The 19,744-nt window shown below is 28.6% G+C and overlaps 1 protein-coding gene across 20 annotated transcripts in view; it reads right to left on the bottom strand.

Annotated features, from left to right (window-relative positions):
- Positions 1–8,388: 8,388 nt before the first annotated feature.
- The window catches only part of LOC119601799 (Down syndrome cell adhesion molecule-like protein Dscam2), a 104,841-nt gene continuing 93,485 nt past the window's right edge, over positions 8,389–19,744 (bottom strand). For 12 of the 20 annotated variants that reach the window (XM_037952966.1, XM_037952972.1, XM_037952973.1 and 9 more), the window contains exons 18-20: positions 16,911–16,977; positions 14,736–14,747; positions 8,389–12,369 (exon numbers count right to left, since the gene is read on the bottom strand). In XM_037952966.1, the coding sequence (XP_037808894.1) occupies positions 12,294–12,369; positions 14,736–14,747; positions 16,911–16,977 (155 nt within the window). In that variant the 3' untranslated portion in view covers positions 8,389–12,293. The remainder of the gene's footprint in view (positions 12,370–14,735; positions 14,748–16,910; positions 16,978–19,744) is intronic. The other 8 variants (XM_037952970.1, XM_037952969.1, XM_037952957.1 and 5 more) reach the window with 4 other exon arrangements.

The following is a 19,744-nucleotide window of genomic DNA, read 5'->3' as shown; positions in this document are numbered from 1 at the left end:
AGACTATAGACTAGACTATAGACTAGACTATAGACTAGACTATAGACTAGACTATAGACTAGACTATAGACTAGACTATAGACTAGACTATAGACTAGACTATAGACTAGACTATAGACTAGACTATAGACTAGACTATAGACTAGACTATAGACTAGACTATAGACTAGACTATAGACTAGACTATAGACTAGACTATAGACTAGACTATAGACTATACTAAAGACTAGACTATAGACTAGACTATAGACTAGACTATAGACTAGTCTATAGACTAGACTATAGACTAGACTATAGACTAGACTATAGACTAGACTATAGACTAGACTATAGACTAGACTATAGACTAGACTATAGACTAGACTATAGACTAGACTATAGACTAGACTATAGACTAGACTATAGACTAGACTATAGACTAGACTATAGACTAGACTATAGACTAGACTATAGACTAGACTATAGACTAGACTATAGACTAGACTATAGACTAGACTATAGACTAGACTATAGACTAGACTATAGACTAGACTATAGACTAGACTATAGACTAGACTATAGACTAGACTATAGACTAGACTATAGACTAGACTATAGACTAGACTATAGACTAGACTATAGACTAGACTATAGACTAGACTATAGACTAGACTATAGACTAGACTATAGACTAGACTATAGACTAGACTATAGACTAGACTATAGACTAGACTATAGACTAGACTATAGACTAGACTATAGACTAGACTATAGACTAGACTATAGACTAGACTATAGACTAGACTATAGACTAGACTATAGACTAGACTATAGACTAGACTATAGACTAGACTATAGACTAGACTATAGACTAGACTATAGACTAGACTATAGACTAGACTATAGACTAGACTATAGACTAGACTATAGACTAGACTATAGACTAGACTATAGACTAGACTATAGACTAGACTATAGACTAGACTATAGACTAGACTATAGACTAGACTATAGACTAGACTATAGACTAGACTATAGACTAGACTATAGACTAGACTATAGACTAGACTATAGACTAGACTATAGACTAGACTATAGACTAGACTATAGACTAGACTATAGACTAGACTATAGACTAGACTATAGACTAGACTATAGACTAGACTATAGACTAGACTATAGACTAGACTATAGACTAGACTATAGACTAGACTATAGACTAGATATAGACTATAGACTAGACTATAGACTAGACTATAGACTAGACTATAGACTAGACGATAGACTAAGAACTATAACGAACTAAAGACTAGACTATAGACTACTATAGACTAAACTATAGACTATACTATAGACTAGACTATAGACTAGACTATGACATAGACTAATATACTAGACTATAGACTAGACTATAGACTAGACTATAGACCTAGAACTATGGACTAGACTATAGACTACAACTTATGAGACTACAACTATAGACTACACCTATAGACTAGACTATAGACTAAGACCTATAGAACTAGACTATAGACTAGACTATAGACCTAGACTATACTAGACTATAGACTAGACTATAACGAACTAAGACTGACTATAGACGAGACTATAGACTAGACTATTAGACTAGACATATAGACTAGACTAATAGACTAGACTATAGACTAGACTATAGACCTAAGACTATAGACTAGACTATAGACCTAGACTATAGAAACTTAGACTATAGACTAGACTAAAAAAATAGACTGGGACTAATAACTAAGACTAGACGAATAGAACCTAAAATATAGAATAGAACAGCATTTTTTATTTACCCCAAAACGCCACTGGCCGATTTAAAGTGCCATCTGTGTGTCAAAATTCATAATTCGAAATGAACGAATAAATTACACACTGCCTTAACACAAACCATTGTTTAAAGATCTGTTTTACCGAATAAAAACAAACAAGGAACTGCTTTATTATTAAAGATAACTGCATTAACAAATTAATATGTATCTGCTTTAACAAAAAATTTTACGTTAGAGCAGTTCTGTGAGTTATTGTAGTTTTGTTAGAGCAGTGCATGTATTAAAGCTATTAATTGTCGTTAAAACAGTGCTCTGTGTTATGAAGCAGTTCATTGAATACATTTTATAGTACTGCTTTAACTTTTGTAATACATTGTACCTGCTTTATCAATATTAAGAAGAATTTGTATGGGTCAGTTTCTATTGTTTGTTGTTAAAACAGTTCAGAGTAATTGTTCAGAGTTCATTGCATTGTTGTTAAAGCAGTGTTTTACATGTTATTGTTTTATCGTTAAAGCAGTTTTCTGTTTGTTTTATGAGATTTAAAACCGTTACAATAAAACACATTTAAAAGTTGTTTTTTTTTGTTTGTTTTTTTATTTATCCAACATGAAATTGTGGAAGTTTTTTTTGTGGTATTTTTCGTATGTTTTTGTTGTTGTTTTTAATATTTATATATGTATGTTTTTTGTTTTCTTTTAATTATAAGTATGTATGTTTTATTTATTTTTGTTACGTTTGAATAAAAGTTATTTATATTTATTTTTTACTTGATTTTTTTTACTTAGTATGCAATTTAATAATGAGTAATGAATTTATTATTTCTTCCAATGTTGTTATTTTTTTCCTTTTTTCATTTTGATATTGATAATATGTGATTTTTTTACGCTAATACATACTTTTGTTTTTGTTTTTGTTTTTTAAATATGATAGAATTATTTATGTTAAATTGTAATTGTTTATGAGTAATTAATATTGGTTTTAATGTCTCGTATATTTTGTTTTTTTTTTTTTTTTGCCATATTTCTTATACAATAGATTTTAATTTGCATCGAATATTTTGTTTTCTATTTTTTTTAATTTTTCAAAAATTTTTTTATAACCTGACATTTAATGGAAAAGTTCACAACTAATTTTTTATGTTTTTTAGGGTATAATTTTTTTAGTATAAAAAAGTTTTTGAGTTTTGTGTTTTTTTTTTTAATTGGAATGATATTTTCTTCATTGTGCGAAAGTTTTTTTTGTTGTTTTTTTTAATATTTTTTTATTTATTTAATTTTATAATAATGTTGATGATTTTTTTTTTTTTTTGTTAATATTTGGTTTGTATGAGGTTTTTCTTTTAATGAATTTTATGAATGAATGTATGAGTTAATTTATGATTAAGATGAGATTTTGATTTTATGTTTAAGAGATTTTTTTATATACTGTTTTTTTGGTGAAGTGATGTTTAAAAAAGTTTAATTTGGTAAAAAAAATTCTAGTTAAAAATGGCTTTTTGTGATTTATGTAAAAAAAAATTAAACATTTTTAAAAGCTGATAAAAAATTTTCAGTTTTTTAATTCTTTTTTCACTGTTTCCATATTATAAGCAGAGCTAGAGACTAGAATCTGGACTATAGACAAGACTCCAGTCTGCACTATAGATAAGACTCTAGTCTGGACTATAGAAGAGACTTTAGTCTGACCTATAGACACAGCACTAGTCTGGACTATAGAAAAGGGTCTAGTCTGGTCTATAGACAAGACTCAAGTCTGGTCTATAGACAAGACTCTAGTCTGGTCTATAGACAAGACTCTAGTCTGGTCTATAGACAAGACTCTAGTCTGGTCTATAGACAAGACTCTAGTCTGGTCTATAGACAAGACTCTAGTCTGGTCTATAGACAAGACTCTAGTCTGGTCTATAGACAAGACTCTAGTCTGGTCTATAGACAAGACTCTAGTCTGGTCTATAGACAAGACTCTAGTCTGGTCTATAGACAAGACTCTAGTCTGGTCTATAGACAAGACTCTAGTTTGGTCTATAGACAAGACTCTAGTCTGGTATATAGACAAGACTCTAGTCTGGTATATAGACAAGACTCTAGTCTGGTATATAGACAAGACTCTAGTCTGGTATATAGACAAGACTCTAGTCTGGACTATAAACAAGACACTACTCTGGACTATAAACCAGACTCTACTCTGGCCTATGGACAAGACTTTAGTCTGGACCATAGACAAGACTTTAGTCTGACCTATATACACGGCACTAGTCTGGTCTATAGACAAGACTCTAGACTGGTCTATAGACAAGACTCTAGTCTAGTCTATAGACAAGACTCTAGTCTGGCATATAGACAAGACTCTAGTCTGGCCTATAGACAAGACTCTAGTCTGGCCTATAGACAAGACTCTAGTCTGGCCTATAGACAAGACTCTAGTCTGGCCTATAGACAAGACTCTAGTCTGGCCTATAGACAAGACTCTAGTCTGGCCTATAGACAAGACTCTAGTCTGGCCTATAGACAAGACTCTAGTCTGGCCTATAGACAAGACTCTAGTCTGGCCTATAGACAAGACTCTAGTCTGGCCTATAGACAAGACTTTAGTCTGACCTATAGACACGGCACTAGTCTGGACTATAGAAAAGGCTCTAGTCTGGTCTATAGACAAGACTCTGGACTGGTCTATAGACAAGACTCTAGTCTAGTCTATAGACAAGACTCTAGTCTGGCATATAGACAAGACTCTAGTCTGGCCTATAGACAAGACTCTAGTCTGGCCTATAGACAAGACTCTAGTCTGGCCTATAGACAATACTCTGGTCTGGTCTAAAGACAAGACTCTAGTCTGGTTTATAGACAAAACACTAGTCTGGTTTATAGACAAGACTCTAGTCTATGCAAATCAGCTTTTAAAATTTTTTAAAATTCTTAATATTTTTTTGATGTGTGTTTTGAAGCGATTAAAAAATTAAATTTTAACTTTTTGTTTTTGTTTTTTTTTTTTTCAATATTTTAAATATTTTTCTTTCATTAAATTTTATTTAAGCCAAACATTTCTTTTATAATTTTATTTAAATTTTAATCAAACCTTTTTTATGCCAAATATTAAATTTTGTTTTTAAATTTTTTTTTATATACTTGAGTAAATTTTAAATTATTTTTGATTTTGAGTGGTTTTTTGCTATAATTTAACTGCATTCCAAAATGTAAGTAATAATTTCTTTTTTTTCAAATTTAAGTTATTTTTTTTAATAAATTTTTTAAATATTTTTTTTTTGTTTGGTTTAATGTAATGAAACTCTCTTAATATCTATATTAATAATGTATGTTTCATGCTTAGGACTAATTTTATAATATTTTTTTTTATTAATAATATTTATAATGTATAATATATATATTTTTTAAAGTTTTGGAAATATTTTTTTTTTTTTGTTTAAATTTTTTTTATATAAATTTAAGCCATATAAATAGTTATGTTCACAACACTACATTTATAATTATAAATTTATGTCTTTTTTTTAAGTATTTTTAATTTGTTTATAAAAAATATAAAAAAAATATTAAGAAAAAAAATATTCAAAATTATTTAGCAAATCATTTAGTGTTTTTTTAGAAAATAATTTAGCTTAATTTGATATTAAATTATTAAAAACTATATAAATTATTTGTGTTAGTTTATGTATTTAAATTAAATTAACTATAAAAAAGCCTCTAAGTTTTTTTTTTTTCTATTTTAAGCAACTTATTTTTAATAATTTTATTTTGTTTTAATATGTTTTAGCCTTTCTTTCTGTTTAAGATTTGTTTACCTAGTGTAAACTTTGTTTAACTAATATTGAGTAAAAGTTATTAATTTTATTTAAGTTTTAAATTATATTTGATATATTTGTGTCTTTGGTGGTTTTTATTTTATTATATATGGTTTATTATATATGGTTTTATCAAAAGTTTTATAATAATGGGTTTTAAGTAGAGGGAACAGGTTAAGTAAAATGGTCCGTAGTGTCCTAGGTCTGCTGGGTTTTGTTATGGAGGCCTGAATTTCTTAAAAAGGTTGGAACAGTTCTTGAAATATACTAAAACTGTAATCTGGACTATAGACTAGATTAAAGACTGGACTATAGACTAGATTCTAGTCTGAACTATAGACCAGATTAAAGTCTGAAATATAGAATAGGCACTAGTCTGGACTATAGACTAGACATAAGTCTGGACTATAAACTAGACACTAGTCTGGACTATAATCTAGACTATAGTCTGGAATATAGACTAGACTCTAGTCTTGACTATAGAATAGATTCTTGTCTGAACTATAGAACAGACTCTAGTCTGAACTATAAAATATACTCCAGTTTGGACTATAGACTAGATTAAAGTGTGGACTATAGACTAGACTTATGTCTGGATATAGACTAGACTTATGTCTGGACTATAGACTAGGCACTCGTCTGGACTATAGACTAGATTATAGTCTAGAGTATAGTCTAGACTTAGATCTGGACTTTAGTATAGATAAAATCTGAACTATAGACTAGACTTAAGTCTGGACTATACTATAGACTATATTAAAGTGTGGACTATAGACTGGATTTATGTCTGGATTATAGACTAGATTCTAGTCTGGACTATAGACTAGACTCTCGTCTGGACTATAGACTAGACGCTAGTCTGGACTATAAACTAGACACTTGTCTGGACCAGAGACTAGACTGTCGTCTGGACTATGGACTATACATAGATCTGGACTATAGTCTAGATTAAAATCTGAACTATAGACGAGACACTAGTGTCGACTTTAGACCGGACTCTAGTCTGAACTATAGACTAGACTCTAGTCTGGACTATAGACTATACACTAGTTTGGACTACAGACTAGACTCTAGTCTAGACTACAGACTAGACTCTAGTCTGGAGTATAGACTAGACTCTAGTCTGGACTAAAGTCTAGATTAAAGTCTGAACTATGGACTAGATTAAATTGTGGACTATAGACTAGACTTATGCCTGGGCTATAGACTTATGTCTGGACTATGGACTAGACTCTCGTCTGGACTATAGACTAGACTCTCGTCTGGACTATAGACTAGACTCTAGTCTGGACTATAGACTAGACACTAGTCAGGACTATAAACTAGACACTTGTCTGGGCCATAGACTCTCGTCTGGACTATATAGTATACTAGACTCTAGTCTGGACTATAGTCTAGATTAAAGTGTGAACTATAGACTATAGAACTATAGACACTAGTCTGGACTATAAACTAGACTGTAGTCTGGAATATAGACTAGACTCTAGTCTTGACTATAGAATAGATTCTTGTCTGGACTATAAACTAGTTTCTACTAGTCTGGACTATAGACTAGACAGTAGTCTGGATTATAGACTAGACTCTAATCTGAACTATATACTAGACTAGTGTGGACTACAGATTAGACTCTAATGTTGTCTACAGCCTACTCTCTTGCCTGGTCCACAGACTAGACTCTTGCCTGGTTCATAGACTAAACTCTTGTCGGGTCTATATACTAGACTCTTGTCTGGTTTAGACTATAGTGCGGACTATAGGCTACACTCTAGTTTGGACTAGAATCTGATCTATAAACTTTTAATTGGTTTTTTAGCTAGACTCTAGTTTGGTTTATAGACTAGACTATTATCTGGTGTAGACAATAAACTGTTGGCTAACGTTTAAACTAAATTATTTTCTGGTCTATAGTATAGGCTCTTGCTTGGTCTGTTGTATAGGCTGTTGTTTAGTATGAGCTATAGGCCAGCCTCACGTTTAAAAAAACTTTTAACCCTTTAGCAACATGTTGCTATTTGCTTCAATAACTTGTAGACATGTTAATGTTGATAAAGCTATAAAAATTTCTTGAAAATTTTGAAAGATTTTAAGAAACTTTATGTTAAGTTCTCATGAAAGAAGTGTCCGATTTTAGGTGTTTGATTGTTAGAACTGGTTGGAGAAATCTTGATTGCTTAATGTTTAACAACATGTTGCAATTATTTTATTGTCATTGTAAACATGTTGTTGAAGTTGAAAATGTTTAAATTTTATTGGTTTTAATAAAATTTCTTCAAAATGTCTGAAAAAAAAATCTATTTTCTATAAAATTGAAAAATGTTTACTCTTTACAAAAATTTCTCTTAAATTTGTTGACACAGGCGCTTAAATTTTTTGCAAAAATTTTTGAGCAATTTTGTTTTCAGTCTTCAGTAATTTTAGAAATTTTTTTAAGATTCGTTTTTGGGGAGGAATTTCAAGAAAAATTTTTATAAAGAGAAACAGAAAATAATACAAACCTTTTTTTAAATAAAAAATTTAAAGGAAAACCAAAAAGAAAATAAAACAATTTTTTTAAAATATGGTTTAAATTATCAGTTTTGTTTGTTTAATTAAAGGAAAATATAATAAATCATGTATTTTTTTGTTGTTGTAAACTTAAATTTAATAAATATATAAATAAAATATAATTGTTCGTTATTTAGAAAAAAAATTAAAAAAATAAGAATTTTTCAAATTGAAAAAAATTAAATAAAATTGATATAATACAATTAAAAAGTTAAAGCTTTTGTAAAATATAGTAAATAAAATATTTAATAATTAAATTGAATATTGTATAATACAAAATGAAAGTGATGTTTAAGTGTAAAAAAAAAGAAGAGAAAAAGAGAGGAAGCACTATTTTAAATTAAAATTTAAAGAAAAAAATATTAAAGTAAAAATAAACTTTAGTTAAATCTAGATAAAAGTGACATTTTCTTACAATATAAAGATACTTGAAAGTTGACCTTAAATGTTTATAAACATGTTGCTAGAGATATATTTTCTTAGCAAAAGTCATTCTTTAATCAAAATTATTACCAAAAAAACTTGATAAATTGAAAGCTTATCTTTTTCTCAGCAATTGTTATTCTTAGTCAAAATGTTTATCAACAAGTTGCCATTATAAATGTCTGGCAACATGTTTCTTGCTTTCCTTTTTTTCACTTATCCAAATTATAACTTAAATTATAATAAAAATGACTACCATAAACATCACACATTTCTTTATTTTCTCTTTTATATAAAAAAAGTATACTTTTTGCTTGATTTTTTCTTTCAGTGTAAATATTAATAGGATTCATTTTAATCATTAAAATCATAATTTTAAAAACTTATAATTAATTGCAACTTAGAAAATAATAATAATATTTTTTGAAAATAATGGCAAATTATTTAATGACTTTTTTTTTTGTTAATTTAACTTATTAAAGTTTTTTAAAATGTTTTTTGAAAGATATATATAATGAGATTCCTAAAGTTAAAAATCAAACTCCTGTAAGGGTCCTTGTCCTCGACGTCGTTATCGTATTAGTCATCGTTTAGTTTGTTTGTGTCTTGTTTTTTTAGAAAAATTTATGATTTGTGCTGTGAGTTTTTGTGTTTTAATAAAACTAAACAAAAATATTTGTTCAATAAAGTTATCGGAGGTTGGCGGAGCTAATGATCTTTAGGGGAAAAGAATTTAAATTTTTTCTTCAATATTTTCTATAGAAAACTAGCTTCAAATCGTTAAAAGAAAGTTTCTTCTTTATAAGATTTAACAATGTTTGTTTAGCAACTTGTTTCTTTAGAAATACTTAACAACATGTTGCAGAGTTCTGTCATCAAATTATATACATCATAAGATATAGTTTTAAACAAACTTTTCTTACATATAAAGCAGTTTTCTTTCAAAAAGGGTATTTAAAAATGTTTGGCAACATGAAACAACATACCGTTGAAGAGTTCTAAATCCAATTACAAGTATTAAAAGCTTTCTTAAGTCATTATTGACAAATTTTCAGTAAATTTTGAATGGTTTTCTTAAAAAAATGTCACTTAAAAATGCTTAGCAACATGTTGCAATAGAGAAAGTACACAATTGTTGAGTTCTAAAATCAAATAATAAGTATCAAAAGCTGTTTTGGTCGTTACTGATAAACTTAAAGTCAGTTTCTAACTATTATCCTTTAAAAAAGGAACTTCATTATCTTTAGCAACATGTTGCAATTATCTATATGAAAGAGTATACAGTTGCAGAGTTCTGAATCCAAATTATCAGTATCAAAAGCTTTTCTTAATTGTTACTGACAAACTTAAAGTACATTTCAAACTGTTTTTGTTTAAAAAAGAAACTTCAGTATGGTTAGCAACATGTTGCAAAATTCTGTATGATAGAATATACAGTTGCATAGCTCTGAAAACAACTTATCAGTATCAAAAGCTTTTTTTTAGTCATTATTGACAAACCTTCAATAAATTTTAAACTCGTTTCCTTTTAAAAGTGGACTTCAAAATGTTTAGCAACATGTTGTGGTAACTAATATGATAGAGTATACAGTTGCAGAGCTCTGAAACCAACATAATCAGTATCTAAAGCTTTTTAAAGTTGTTGCAGATAGACTTTAAGTAAATATTAAAATGTTTTTATTTAAAAAAGGACCTTCAATACGTTTAGCTACATGTTGCAATAATCTATATGAAACAGTATGCAGTTGCAGAGTTCTGAAGCCAAATTATCAGTATTAAAAGTTTTTTCAGTCGTTACTAACAATCTTAAAGTTAAATACGAACTATTGTGCTTAAAAGAGCAACTTCAAAGTGTTTAGGAACATCTAGCAATGACGAAATTTACTATTGAGAATCATTAACAGAATTATACTTTAAATATAGGCAGCGTTCTAATACCTTATTATAGATATTTTAAACCTATTTTAGTCTTAGTTATTTTCCCTAAAAATGAAAAAATTAAAGGTATTTTTAAGTTCATTTAAGTCTTAGTACTTTTTCCAAGAAATTAACTTTGAAATCCTTAGCAACATGTTGCCATAATCTAAATTTACTGATTACAATCAAAATTCTGATATTTCAAACTTTAGCAAAGTTTTTCTATTACAAAATTAAAGGTGTTTTAAGTTTATTTTAGTCTTAGTTCTTTTGAATAAAAAGACATTTGAAATGCTTAGCAACATGTTGCCATAATCTAAATTTACTGGTAAGAATCAGAATTCTGATACATTAAACTGTAGCAAAGTTTTTTGTTTATAAAATTAAAGGTTTTGAAAGTTTATTTTAGTCTTAGTTCTTTTGCGTAAAAAGGGCTTTGAAATGCTTAGCAACATGTTGCTGTAATCTTAATTTATTAGTTAGAATCAAAATTCAGATACATTAAACTGTCGAAAAGTTTTTCTATTACAAAATTAAAGGTGTTTTAAGTTCATTTTCGTCCTACTTCTTTTCCCTAAAAAGGTCTTCGAAATACTTAGCAACATGTTGCAATAAACTAAGTTTACTAGTGAAATTCATTTTTATTATGATACAGTAAACAAATGTAAAGATGCTTTACCATATAAAAGGTATTTTTAAGTTTATTTTAGGTAAAGTTCTACCCCTAAAAAGTTCCTTGAAATGCTTAGCAATATTTTACAAACTACGCAACATGTTGAGGATGTTCATAGAGTAATAATTACATACTTTATAGGCTTCTTCTTAAACAGTTGTTAAATGAAGTTTCCAGCTCAACATAATACGAATGTATTAGTTCTGTTTTTCGTTAACAAAATGTTGGTAAACATGTTGCTAACACGGAAATTGACTAAAAATCATTACATTTTAATAATATTGCTAATAGTTCGTTTGTGTAAGTAACACTAATAGATTGTTTTTGAAAAGTTTTGAAATGTTTTTTAAACAGTTTTAATGTTTAAATCATTATTAATCATTAGCAACATGTTGCTTTTACAAATATTTAAATTCTTAACTCCTAAAGATCATTATCCTGCTTCCGATTACAAACTTTAAACAAATTTAATGCTATTTTTTTGTTTCTTGTTTTTATCATTAAATTACTATTATTTTTTTTCTGTGGTGTTTTAATTACTTTTCCTGAATTACTTATTTCATCCCTTCTGTTTTCATTATTTGTTTTTGGTAGTTTCTTAACTTAATTTTTAACCTTTTTGTTTCTGTTGTTGTTGTTTATCTATGTATATATATAATAATATTTACCATCAAAATACACTTATACATTTAAAAAAAATTATTCTTTGTTTAAATATGTTGTTTTTCTTAAAAATGCATAAATTACTTTTTCGTTAAATGTTGTTCTTATTCTTTAGCTTTCGCACAATTTCAGAAGCACCAAAAAAACCTTAAAATATTTTCATTTTATTCGGGAAAATATTTTGGTTTTTTTCTTACAAGACTTCTAGTTTTAGAAGTTTTCTGGTTTCATTCCTCAAGTTGTTGTTGGTTTTTTTCAGAGTGTAGGATTTTTAAGGGAGAGAAAAAAACTTGGTTTGGTTTTTTTAAAGTTATAAATGACTTAATATTAAATAGTTTTTGTTCGTATTTAATTCACTCAATATTTTTGTGTTGTTTTGTTATAAACATTTTTGCAAAAATGTTTCCTTCTCAATTATGAGTGATTATGTTGTTTTGAATTTAAATTTGTCGTTTTGTTATGACATTTGCTTGGTTGTTGTTGTTGTTCACAAATTTACAAATTACACTGCCATAGTATCGTAGGCTGTGAATCCTGCGCCACTTTGTTGTTGGAGTTGTTTTGGGCCGGCTTCGTTTCTAGTTTGGGATAAGAAGGTGGAGGAATTTGTTATTAATTTATCTTCAATTTTAAGAAAATTAATACATTTAATTGAATATTCACATTATTTTTGGTTAATATTAACTTTAAGGTTTTACAGCTTAGCAAGCAAAACAAGCTTTAATTTACACTATTTGTATTAACTGTAGTTCACTTTTAATGGGTTAAATTGTTTAATTGAAAGTGCCTTACTAGATATCTGATTTTTAAAAATTGCTTAAAAGCTTTCCTTCAAATCAAAAGCTCTCTTATGAACCGAACTAAAATTATACTAAAACAGAACTAGAATAGAACTAGAACAGAACTAGAACAGAACTAGAACAGAACTAGAACAGAAATAGAACAGAACTAGAACAGAACTAGAACAGAACTAGAACAGAACTAGAACAGAACAGAACTAGAACAGAACTAGAACAGAACTAGAACAGAACTAGAACTGAACTAGAACAGAACTAGAACAGAACTAGAACAGAACTAGAACAGAACTAGAACAGAACTAGAACAGAACTAGAACAGAACTAGAACAGAACTAGAACAGAACTAGAACAGAACTAGAACTGAACTAGAACTGAACTAGAACTGAACTAGAACTGAACTAGAACTGAACTAGAACTGAACTAGAACTGAACTAGAACTGAACTAAAACAGAACTAGAACAGAACAGAACAGAACAGAACAGAACAGAACAGAACAGAACTAGAACAGAACTAGAACAGAACTAGAACAGAACTAGAACAGAACGAGAACAGAACGAGAACAGAACTAGAACAGAACTAGAACAGAACTAGAACAGAACTAGAACTGAACTAGAACTGAACTTGAACTGAACTAGAACTGAACTAGAACTGAACTAGAACTGAACTAGAACTGAACTTGAACTGAACTAGAACTGAACTAGAACTGAACTAGAACTGAACTAGAACAGAACTAGAACAGAACTAGAACAGAACTAGAACAGAACTAGAACAGAACAGAACAGAACTAGAACAGAACAGAACTAGAACAGAACTAGAACAGAACTAGAACAGAACTAGAACAGAACTAGAACAGAACTAGAACAGAACTAGAACAGAACTAGAACAGAACTAGAACAGAACTAGAACAGAACTAGAACAGAACTAGAACAGAATTAGAACAGAACTAGAACAGAACTAGAACAGAACTAGAACAGAACTAGAACAGAACTAGAACAGAACTAGAACAGAACTAGAACAGAACTAGAACAGAACTAGAACAGAACTAGAACAGAACTAGAACAGAACTAGAACAGAATTAGAACAGAACTAGAACAGAACTAGAACTGAACTAGAACAGAACTAGAACAGAACTAGAACAGAACTAGAACAGAACTAGAACAGAACTAGAACAGAACTGGAACAGAACTAGAACAGAACTAGAACAGCACTAGAACTGAACTAGAACAGAACTAGAACAGAACTAGAACAGAGCTAGAACAGAACTAGAACAGAACTAGAACAAAACTAGAACAAAACTAGAACAGAACTAGAACAGAACTAGAACAGAACTAGAACAGAACTAGAACAGAACTAGAACTCAGCTAGAACTGTGCAAGAATTAAACATGAACTAATCTAGAACTGAATTGAACAAGAACTCAAAAGCTCAGCATATTTCCTTGAAAAAAAATTATATTGCTAACTTTTCTATTACAAAAGCTCTATCGCTAGCTGAGCAAAAATCCTAAATAGAAAGCTTTATCTCCTATTCAACAGCTTTTCTATATTAAAAGCTAGATCTTTGTCTTTCTTATATAGAAAGCTCCATCGCAAACTTGAATGCTTATAAAAAAGCTTTTTTCCGAATAAGTAACAATTTTTTATTTTTTAAGAAGTTTCCCTAAAAATCTTGTTCTTTGAATGTTTATAATGTTATATAAGAATACTTTTATATATCATCTTAATAAAGTTATGCCCAACATTAATATGCTTTTAAGCTGTAAATAATAGTAATTATTATTGTATTATTTAAATATATGTATTTATTATTAAGTGTATTTTTTGTTTTATAAAACTCTTTTCAAAACTGTGAATTGCTTAAATTAAAACTCAAACTTAAAAGATTAACAAAGAAATTAAAACCAAAAATTTCAAATTTAAAACAAAACTTTAATAAAGAAAGCTTTTATATTCATGCAATAATATTAAAAAAAATAGAATAATTTTAATTGTTAAACAAAACATTTACATGCTGCCATTAAAACCAAAACCAATAATCAAAATAAATTCTACTTACATATACATATTAGTTTAACGCTACTATAATTTTACTCACTACTGTCTACAGACAAACAAACAAAATCAAACGTAATTGTGTTTACAACTTACAAATGTCTTCGACTATTAGAGAGAGTTTTTTGGTTTAAAAATTTTTTAAATTAAGGGGTTCAATAGATTATTTTCAAACGTTAAAATATTTGCAAAGTTAAAGGTGGTTGGGGGAGATTAAAAGGGAATAAAAAGTAGAGAAAAATAAAATAATAAAAATAAGTATAAGATAAATATAATTATATAAAAAGTTAAGTTGATTTGTAGCAAAAATGTTCTTATTACTTAAAGGGCCAGTTTTTTGAAATTTGTATATAGAATAAAAGACTTTTCGAATTATATTCTAAAAAGCTCATTTCAGAAGCATTAACAAAGCTTTGAAGTAATGGATACTTTAGCTTAAATTCAGCTTTAACAATAGTTTTCGTTCGCAGGAATTTCAAAAACTTTTCTACACTTTTCTAGAACTGAACTAAAACTAGAACAGAACTAGAACAGAACTAGAACTAAACTAGAACTGAAATAAAACTGAACTAGAACAGAACATGAACTGAACTAGAAGTGAACTAGAACAGAACTAGAACTGAACTAGAACAGAACTAGAACAGAACTAGAACAGAACTAGAACAGAACTAGAACAGAACTAGAACAGAACTAGGACAGAACTAGAACAGAACTAGAACAGAACTAGAACAGAACTAGAACAGAACTAGAACAGAACTAGAACAGAACTAGAACAGAACTAGAACAGAACTAGAACAGAACTAGAACAACTAGAACAGAACTAGAACAGAACTAGAACAGAACTTGAACAGAACTAGAACAGAACTAGAACTGAACTAGAACTGAACTAGAATTGAACTAGAACAGAACTAGAACAGAACTAGAACAAAACTAGAACAGAACTAGAACAGAACTAGAACAGAACTAGAACAGAACTAGAACAGAACTAGAACAGAACTAGAACAGAACTAGAACAGAACTAGAACAGAACTAGAACAGAACTAGAACAGAACTAGAACAGAACTAAAACAGAACTAGAACAGAACTAGAACAAAACTAGAACAGAACTAGAACTGAGCTGAACTAGAACTGAACTAGAACTGAACTAGAACAGAACTAGAACTGAACTAGAACTGAACTAGAACTGAACTAGAACTAAACTAGAACTGAACTAGAACTGAACTAAAACTGAACTAGAACTGAACTAGAACTGAACTAGAACTGAACTAGAACTGAACTAGAACTGAACTAGAACTGCACTAGAACTGAACTAGAACTGAACTAGAACTGAACTAGAACTGAACTAGAACTGAACTAGAACTGAACTAGAACTGAACTAGAACTGAACTAGAACTGAACTAGAACTGAACTAGAACTGAACTAGAACTGAACTAGAACTGAACTAGAACTGAACTAGAACTGAACTAGAACTGAACTAGAACTGAACTAGAACTGAACTAGAACTGAACTAGAACTGAACTAGAACTGAACTAGAACTGAACTAGAACTGAACTAGAACTGAACTAGAACTGAACTAGAACTGAACTAGAACTGAACTAGAACTGAACTAGAACTGAACTAGAACTGAACTAGAACTGAACTAGAACTGAACTAGAACTGAACTAGAACTGAACTAGAACTGAACTAGAACTGAACTAGAACTGAACTAGAACTGAACTAGAACTGAACTGAACTAGAACTGAACTAGAACTGAACTAGAACTGAACTAGAACTGAACTAGAACTGAACTAGAACTGAACTGAACTGAACTAGAACTGAACTAGAACAGAACTAGAACTGAACTACAACTAGAACTGAACTAGAACTGAATTAGAACTGAACTAGAACTGAACAAGAACTGAACTAGAACTGAACTAGAACTGAACTAGAATTAAGAGAATATAAAGCTTTTTCGCTATCTCAAAAGCTTTTCTATATTGAATGCTCTATGCTAGTTCAAAAGCTAGAACCGGTAAATCTAATGATTGATAAAACGCAAAATGCTTTCGTATATAAAAGGCTTTAAATTGGTTTCAGATGTATTTTTTAGAGCCTGGTCTGAAAGCTCTTAACCTAAAACTGACCCTTTTAATGTTTAGTTTTATAGCTTTAAATATTAGTTTGCAATTTTTATATTTTACTTAATATGCAACTGTTTTTTTTTTTTAATTAAAATTCTGGGTAATATTTTGAATATTTTTTTTATATGTTTAACCTTTTGATGTACTTTACCTTTCGATTAATTTACGCATCTCTTCAGTGGTACGTTGATCCTTGTGCATAGGGGATCTTTTAACAGCTGTTTAGGTATGTTTTTTGTTTTCGAGATTTTTTTCATAAATTTGTTTGTTTTTTTTTTAGAAATTAGTAAGGCCCAGGTTTAAGATTTATACATTTTGATATTTTTTTAAATATTCCAATAAATATTGAGTAAAAAGAAATGAAAAGAAATAAAAAAATAATAAAAATTAAGAAATTAAACCAAATTATTTTTTTCGATAAATTTATATTAATTTAAAACCTAGAAGTTTTTTTGGAATATTTTGGAATATGTTATGGTTTTTTTCTTTTGGGGGCGGCGAGGTAATGAGAAAAAAAATGTGATAAATATATACAATTGTAAAAATTAAAAATAAATTTTAATAATAAAAATTATTGGCAAATTTAGCTAAGATTTTATATAAAAAAAACATGCATTAATGACATTTAAAAAACTTAAAAAAATATATATATGAAATAAACAAAATTAAATGATGATAAGAAAGCTTTTTTAGCTTTCAAGTATTAATTTGAAAGTTGGTGCCCATTTAATTTTGTTTATAACTGTTTCTTAAAAAAATCATATTGTTTTTTTAGTCACAAATAAACATTGATTCAAATATAATAATTATGTGCATAATGATATTAAAAAATGTGCTTTAAATGAAATTAGTTTTTAAAAAAATATGAACCAAAAAACCATTAATGAAATTGAAAAATTTAAAAAAAATATATAAAAAATAAATTATTTGCAAAACACAGTATGATTTTTATTGATATGATAAAAATTGTTTGATAAAAATGATTTCTGATTTATATACGAATTGTTTAAAGATGAAAACAGTGATTTCAAATGAATGAGAAATCTTGATTATGAGAATGCAGAGAAAAACTATTTTCGATCAAGCTTATGTAAAGCTCTATCGTTAAACCAAAAGCTTTCCTATATAGAATGCTCCATCGTTAGCTCAAAAGCATTCATGTATTCATAAAGTTCTATCTCTAAAGCTTTTCTATGTGGGAAGCAATAATTTAGTTTACCTTTCATTATATAAAGCTCTATCGCCCAAAAGCTTTATTATACATTAAGCTCTATCACTATTGCAATAGATTTTCTATGAAGATGAAGATCGCTATCTCAAAAGCTTTTCTAAAAGTTATGTTGCTAGTTTAAAAGCTTTCCTATATTGAAAGCTTTGTCATTACCTCGAAAGCTCTAACATCAACTCAAAAACTACTTTCTAAACTTTCTATTTATAGAAAAATCTACCACTAATACTTTCCTATACGGAAATCAATTACATTAGTTCAGAAGCCTCTCTCTATATAAAGCTCTGTAAGCCAAAAGCTTTATTAAATATAAAGCTTTATAGCTTTCTCAAAAACTTTTCTATATAGATGTGATAACTCAAACGTTTTCCTATATAGGCAGTTATATCGCTAGCTAAATAGGTTTTCTATATGAAAAGCTATAATTCTAGCTTAAAAGCTTTCCAATATGGAAAGCTATATCGCTAGCTAAAAGGCTTTGCAATATATAAAACTCTATAGATAGTTCTAAAACTTTTCTATTTAGAAAGCTTTATCGTTATCTAAAAAGCTTTCCTATATGAAAAGCTCTATCACTAGCTTAAAAGCTTGTCTATATGAAAAGATCTATCTTTAGCTTAAAAGCTTGTCTATATGAAAAGCTCTATCTATATCTCAAAAACTTTCCTATATACAAAGCTCTATCGCTGATTCTAAAGCTTTTTATATGAAAAATTAGCTAAATAGGTTGTCCTTATGAATAGCTTCATCTCTAGTTTTCCTATATGAAAAGCTCTTTCTCTATCTAAAAAGCTTTGCAATATATAAAACTCTATAGACAGTTCTAAAACTTTTCTATCTAGAAAGCTCTATCGCATTCTTTAATACTATATGAAAAGCTCTATCAGTAGCTTAAAAGTTTGTCTATCTTTAGCTTAAACGCTTGTCTATATGGAAACTTTATCTATAACTCAAAAACTTTCTTATATACAAAGCTCTATCGCTGATTCTAAAGCTTTTTTATATGAAAAGCTTTTGAATATAGAAAAACACTTCATTATTAGCTATCTCATTATCCTTTTTATATTGAGCAGTACAAGTACCTTTTAATACGATCAAACTTTAAAGAAGCTTTCTCTGATGTGTTCAGAATTCATTGTTGATTAAGTTTCTTAAAAAACCCAGAGGTTAGTACTACAAAGTTTCATTAAATCCATGAAAGTTGTTAATATTGAAAAGTTTAAGCTTTTTGATTTCAAACTTATCCCTTATTCTCAGGGTTTTATGATGTTTCTTGAAAGCTATATCGCTTAAATTTTCTAGTAGTTTTTCGAGTAAAGTTCATGTGAATAGTCATGAGCTTGAACTTTGTTTTGGATGGTAAAAGTTTTTTGATTTTGGTGTCAAATTTATTCTCAGAATGAATAATCTTTCAATTTTACATTAAATACAAAAACTTTAAGAAAGTTGTTAATACTCAAAACATTGGCAATTGACCTTCGTAGTAAAAGGATTAATATTTCCCGATTTTAGACTCATATCTACTCTCAGAGTTATTTTTCTTATTTTATTAGAACGTTTGGTTGGATCTTTATTAAAAAACCTAATTTTCAAGAGTATGACCTTTGACCCGATTGGTGAATATTTCAAAATTTCTCCAATCTGAAAGCAATAATTTCATGATCATTTAGATGACTGTATATATGATCAAATTACATGACTGTATAAATATGTATGTATGTACATCGGAAACAATTAAGATGGTTTGTTCTATGAGT

Source organism: Lucilia sericata, unplaced genomic scaffold (genome assembly GCF_015586225.1).
Source record: "Lucilia sericata isolate MDLA Ls3-8-SP2 unplaced genomic scaffold, ASM1558622v1 Contig000191F_arrow, whole genome shotgun sequence".
NCBI lineage: Eukaryota > Metazoa > Arthropoda > Insecta > Diptera > Calliphoridae > Lucilia > Lucilia sericata.
Note: the sequence above shows the minus strand (reverse complement) of the source record. Positions and strands in the feature narration are given on the sequence as shown.